The 6,452-nt window shown below is 45.3% G+C and overlaps 1 protein-coding gene across 1 annotated transcript in view; it reads left to right on the forward strand.

Moving 5' to 3' along the window:
- Positions 1 to 6,452, forward strand: part of MAPRE1 (microtubule associated protein RP/EB family member 1) — a 28,828-nt gene that overhangs the window by 180 nt on the left and 22,196 nt on the right. The window contains exon 2 of the mRNA XM_003788096.1: positions 5,447 to 5,570. Within this exon, the coding sequence (XP_003788144.1) occupies positions 5,450 to 5,570 (121 nt within the window). The 5' untranslated portion in view covers positions 5,447 to 5,449. The remainder of the gene's footprint in view (positions 1 to 5,446; positions 5,571 to 6,452) is intronic.

Raw genomic sequence — 6,452 nt, forward strand, 5'->3', positions numbered from 1 at the left:
GGGCCAAAGCTAGGCAAGTCAATACCGAGTACGCGCCCGTAGGCTCTGCGGGCGGCGCCCAGGCCGCTCCACACGGCGGTGCCGTTCGAGCCGGGTGAGGGGGAAGGGCGGGACCGTGACCCGGCGCGCGCGGGCTGGGCCGGGGGGCGCGCGCACCGCTCCACTGGGGGCGGGGCCTCTGCCCGGAAGTGGGGGCTGCCCGCAGGTGGCTTGGGGGCTTGTGGGCCACGGCTGAGGTGTGGAGTCACGCTGCCACCACCGGAGGTACCAGGGTGGCTGGGCCTCGGGAGGGGTGTGTGGGCTAGGTATTCTGAAGGCCCATATTGTCAGAGGCGCTGTCTCCTAATGGTCGAGCTGTGGATTCAGACCTGGTTTCGATTCCCTGCCCTGCGACCCTTGGCAGGTGCTTTAACTGCTCTGGATTTAAGCTTGCTTATTTTAAAAACGGGGACTATAATACTACGTACAGAAAGGTCTTAACCCCGTGGGTGGTATACAGTAAGCCAGCACCTTGGACTTCTTCCTTCCTTCAGTGGTGTTTGTTGAGTGCCTACTAGGTGCTAAGCCCCGGCTGTCTACCTGGAAGCAGGTGGGCAAAGACCTGGTCTCCAGGAGTCTGGCATTGTGCTGGGAAGACGGGAAATAAGCAAATGAGTACAAGGATGAGATAGTTTTGCGCAATTATCAGGAAGACAATATAGGAGGAGGTAACAACAGAGCTTTTCCAGTCTCTGCTTCACAGCTTTGCGTGCTACAGGGTAGACCGTGGTCTTTGCCCCATTTTGGGAATCAGGATACTGAGGCCATTGAAGGAAGTTACGTTAAACCGTCCCTCTGCCTCTCTGCTGGGATAGCTCTAATAAAAGTAGTAACAATAACAGCGACTCTGTTACTTGGGTACTTGCTATGTAAATGCTTGATGTGATGTGTCATTTAATAATTTATACTGTCTTTTGGGCGGCGCCTGTGGCTCAGTGGATAGGGCGCCGGCCCCAGATACCCAAGGTGGCGGGTTCAAACCCGTCTTCGGCCAAACTGCAACAAAAAAATAGCCAGGCGTTGTGGTGGGCACCTGTAGTCCCAGCTACTCGGGAGGCTGAGGCAAGAGAATCGCCTAGGCCCAGGAGTTGGAGGTTGCTGTGAGGTGTGTGACGCCAGGGCCCTCTACCGAGGGCAATAAAGTGAGATTCTTGTCTCTACCAAAAAAAAAATTATACTGTCTTTAACAGAGAGATATCTTTATTATACTGCTCAAAGTCTTGAGTCTAAGAGGTGAAGTTTGGCTTTTGCTGCCCCCAAAATGGCTGTGCGTCTTTGGACATCTGTGACTTTAGAGTACAGGCTCTTAACCTTTTTATTACACTTTCTTCCTGAGATTCAGAGCTATAGAGCATGTTTCATGCAGAGGTACCCTTTATCATTGTGTATCAAAGTGTCTAAACAGCTTCTGGTACATAGGGAACCTTAGGTCATCATGTGCTTTTCACTTAGATTCTCAATTAATCCTCATCACCACTTTGTGCAGAAGATAGTGTTTTACTCATTTTACAGGTGAGCCATTTGTCCTCCAGAAAGGTGAAGTACTTTACCTAGGGTCACATAGCTTTTTCTGGTGGCACCTCGCTCTCTCTTTCCATAGGGCTCTTCAGTCAGCATTGAGTAGGTTTGGGAGCCTACTAGCAGAACCTCTGAAGGAGGAAATAAAGTGGGTAGGCAAGAGGGAGCTTTTTCATTGTTGAACCTTGGGTCAAGGAATCTTACAAGGGTAAGGTTTTTGTCTTAGTCATGGGTTTTCCATTTAGGCCAAGCAGTGGAGTTCTTGAGGAGGAGAGGTGAACTATACCTGTAGCTTTGAGAACAAGCTCTGTTTTGACTGTTTGGAAGAGCCAGTGGTTGTTTATTGCACAGCCACAGGGTGCCTAATCCTATGTATTCAGTGGCTGCAGAGTTTTCAGAGCACATGGGACCACATATTAATGTACTGCTAATGAAAGAGTTATAAATTATGTTATGATGAAAGACCATAACGTTTTGTAAGCTGGGGTGTGGTCAGGAGGCACATACGGCTTTGCCTGCTGCTACATTTTATGGTAGCATGACACATACAATATCTGATTTATATATGAGTGTCTACGTAATAGATTACAAGTGCTCAGCCTGAGACTGTTTTTTGCTTGGATGTCTCTGCTTGGCACCTAATAATAGCATTTTGCGCAGAATAAGCTTTTCATTTATTTATTCATTCAGGGATTCTAAACAGGGGAGACACGATGTGACTTGTGATTCAAAAAATTCTCTTGTAAGAACAGATTGTGTAAGAACAGATTGAAACAGTCTGTTTTGAAGACTTGCACTGTATCTTGATGAGAGATGGTGGTGGCACTATTAGACACTGGAGATAGGAGGATGAGTGAGACAAGGTCCCTTGTTTTTTTAATAACACTTAGGTGTTGAAACTATGTCAAATGTATTGTGTACCTTGTCTCATTTAAACTTCTCCATAATCCTTGTCAGTCATGAAAGACAGCTGAGGTACATTGAGTTTAAGTAGCCTAAGGTCAACTAATGAGTAACACACTCACATTCTAGGTTCTCCTGGCTTGAAATCCTTACCTCTTTGCATTGAGTGGATTGTTGTCTCCTGGCTCATATCTGGTCTGGCAATAGTTCAGAAATCAAGAATTAATAACAATCCAGGGTGATAATTCCCCTTATAGAGATTTGAATGAAGTGCCCTGGAATGTAGGAATTGATTAATTTCTCAGAAGAGTCAGAAACCAAATTGTGTTAATGTTTTGCATAATATGGTTTTATCAGTTTATGTTGGGAATGTAGGCGTATATAGATGGTTTGCTGTCTGAAAAAAGTTTATATAGATATTATTTATTTTTTTCTCTTTGTCACTGTCCTGCCAACCCGAAAACTAGTAGCATTTACTGAGTGGTTACTGTGTGCAAGCTAGTGTGTCAGGTGCCATGGGAAGTGTGAGGGGACACAGACCTGGTAAGTCATTTACCTACCTGTAATATTCATTACAAAATTTTACAAGAAAATTCTCTGTGTTGGCCACCTTTTTGTGAAATACTGTAATATTTTGTAAATAAAAGTATATTTAGCTGCAATTTCCCATTTTGGGCTTAGTGCCTGTGGCTTAGCTGGCTAAGGCACCAGCCACATACACCTAAGGTGGCGGGTTCGGATCCAGCCCAGGCCTGCCAAACAACAATGACGGCTGCAACCAAAAAATAGCTGGGCGTTGTGGTGGGCACCTGTGATCCTAACTACTTGGGAGGTGGAGGCAGGAGACTCGCTTGAGCCCAGGAGTTGGAGGTTGCTGTGAGCTGTGATGCCACAGCACTACCCAGGGTGACAATTTGAGGCTCTGTCTCAAAAAAAAAAAAACAAAAAACAATTTCTCATTTTCCCTATGCATGGTGATTTTAGAGACAACTTTCGGGACATGCTTTTCTCATAAATCACCTCTTCTCATAAAAAAGGGGTCTCTGACTCTGGCTCTCACCTGTAGTTGTGTGACTCATGAGACTTAACAGCAGCTTAGCATAGGAGATGGATGGGGAAAGACCAATTTATATGTAGTTACTAGGTGGAGAGAATGAACCTCCACAGGAGAGCAAAGGGTTGGCATCTCATGGTTGTTCCAGATTCCTCTAGATACTCTTACCCCTCCTCCCCATTGGTAATGTTGCTCTCTCATGAAATGAAGAAAATTTTAAGTGTCAATGTCACTGTTAAATCCAATTTGTATATTGTGTCCTGTAGTGAATGCCCAGGGAATTCATTTAGATCTGGATTAGTCTGCCTTTACCTAACATTGCTTAAGTCTTTCCTCCCTACTATCTGTTCTTCAGCAGTCAGGGTGATCTTTTTCAAACTTTAATGAAGGGGAGATTCTACCCCACTTAAAACCTGATTCCTTAGCAGTTAGAATAAAGTCCAGACATCTTCCATGGGTCTGGCCTCTTCTGTTTCTGCTCTCCCTCTTGCTGACTGGGCTGCAGCACCCTTCTTCCAGATCTCCATGTGGCTGCTTGTCTATTTCCTTACCCCTAGAACAGTGCCCAGCATTAATGAGTATGGGATGACTGAACTGTGCTCATTAACCATGCACTCACATTTGCTAGCATTTTTATATTAGATTTGTTGCTATTTATCATTTTGATTTTGATAGAAAGGTAAAGGGAGAGAATGTGGATGATGGGGCTGGCTGAGCTTGGCTGCCAATCTCCAGGGCCTCTTTCCTTACCTATAAAATAAGGGGAATGCTATGAACCTTGTAGAGGGTCGTCAGGATTAAATAGCAGGTATATGGGCCCTCAGATACCCGCTTTTTTTTTTTTTTTTGAGACAGAGCCTCAAGCTGTCCCCCTGGGTAGAGTGCCGTGGCATTACAGCTCACAGCAACCTACAACTCCTGGGCTTAAGCGAGTCTCCTGCCTCTGCCTCCCAAGTAGCTGGGACCATAGGCGCCCGCCACAACGCCCGGCTATTTTTTGGTTGCAGCAGTCGTTGTTTGGCGGGTCCAGGCTGGGGATTTGAACCTGCCACCTTAGGTGTACGTGGCTGGCGCCTTAGCCAGTTGAGCTATAGGCGCTGAGCCTCAGATACCCTCTTGTCCCCAGGTGGCTCTGCAGAGAAATAATTACCAAGGACTCTTCACCTAGGTACTAAAAAGCTTATTTACGTTTTCAATTATGAAAATGGATATAGTCTTTAAAGAAAATTTGGGGAATAGTGAAAACTATAAAGAGGAATTAATAAAAGGCTGTCATCTGAAGAAAACTGTCAACAGTTTGATATCTTAGTGGATAAATTTGGGCTGATAGGTTTTTTTTTTTTTTTTTGGGAGACAGGGCCTTAAGCTATTGCCCTAGGTAGAGTGCTGTGGTGTCACAGCTCACAGCAACTTCCAACTCCTGGGCTTAAACGTTCTCTTGCCTCAGTCTCCCAAGTAGCTGAGACTATAGGCACCTTCCACAATGCCCTGCTATTTTTTGGTTGTAGTTGTCATTGTTGTTTGGCAGGCCCGGGCTGGATTTGAACCTGCCAGCTCTGGTGTATGTGGCTGGCGTCTTAGCCGCTTGAGCTACAGGCACCACCTGGCTGATGGGTTTTCTAAACAGAATGTCCTAGTTTATGCATTTGCTTCCCTTGGTAAAGCACTTACCCCTTTACTTTTAAAATTTTATATCAGTCACATTAAAATGGGACCTAAATCTTAGACTGACTCTGTTGGGCAATTCATTTCGGGTTGTGTTTATGTGTGGCTCGTGGCTAGAATCCTAGTATCTTTGGTTGACCTCTGGGAAGAAGGCAAGTCTTAAAAATTCAGTGTTCCACAAGTTTGCTCTAGGTGACTCTTCAGGAAACACTTGTCCTCACTTGTATGCTCTCATATAAGCCTTTCTTTTTTCCTTGCATACTGTAGAAGATGGCAGTGAACGTATACTCAACATCAGTTACCAGTGATAACTTAAGTCGACATGACATGCTGGCCTGGATCAATGAGTCTCTGCAGTTGAATCTGACAAAGATTGAACAGTTGTGCTCAGGTAAGAGAAATCTGTTAGATAACTTTTCTAGGAAAGCCCTCAGATTCTTCAGGAATGTGGAGGTTTATATCTGACTGCAAAGCTACACACAGAGATTCAGGGTCTATTTTAGGGTTACCCTGCTTCTTCCTCTCAGCTCTACCTTGCTTCCACTTCAAAAAGCACCTGCTTGAAAAGAGTGTGCTTTGGCCTGTGAGTCCACTGTCATCTTCCATAGAGACTGCATTCTGGGGCCTGCAGCCCACTCCTGACTTCTCCATCTGAACTCTTGTGCATCCAGATTTCCATTTTATTTGAGGACATACAGTTTTGATTTTATATTGGTTCATCAGTGGCATTTCACTGGAAAAGAAGACTAAAGTCAAGAAAGTAGGCTGGGTGCGGTGGCTCATGCCTATAATCCTAACACTCTGGGAGGCTGAGGTGGGTGGATCACCTGAGCTCATGACCAGCCTGAGCCAGAGTGAGACCTTGCCTTGAAAAAAATAGCTGGGTGTTGTGGTGGGCACCTATAGTCTCAGCTACTTGGGAGGCTGAGGCAAGAGAATTGCTTGAGTCCAAGAGTTTGAGGTTGCTGTGAGCTGTGACGCCACAGCACTCTACCGAGGGTGACAAAGCAAGACTCTGTCTCAAAAAAAAAAAAAGTCAAGAAAATGCCATTTTAGCCACAGTTTTATCAAACTCCTATTTAACAGTTTGACAGAGAGGTAATGATTTAAAACAAGAATGAAAATATAGGCTTGGCACCTTTGGCTCAAGTGGCTAAGGCGCCAGGCACATATGCCTAAGATAGTGGATTCGAATCCAGTCTGGGCCCGCCAAAACAACAATGACAGCTGCAACAACAACAACAAAAAAAAATGGCCGAGCGTTGTGGCGGAC

This window comes from Otolemur garnettii, unplaced genomic scaffold (genome assembly GCF_000181295.1).
Source record: "Otolemur garnettii isolate 467f Iridium unplaced genomic scaffold, OtoGar3 scaffold00025, whole genome shotgun sequence".
NCBI lineage: Eukaryota > Metazoa > Chordata > Mammalia > Primates > Galagidae > Otolemur > Otolemur garnettii.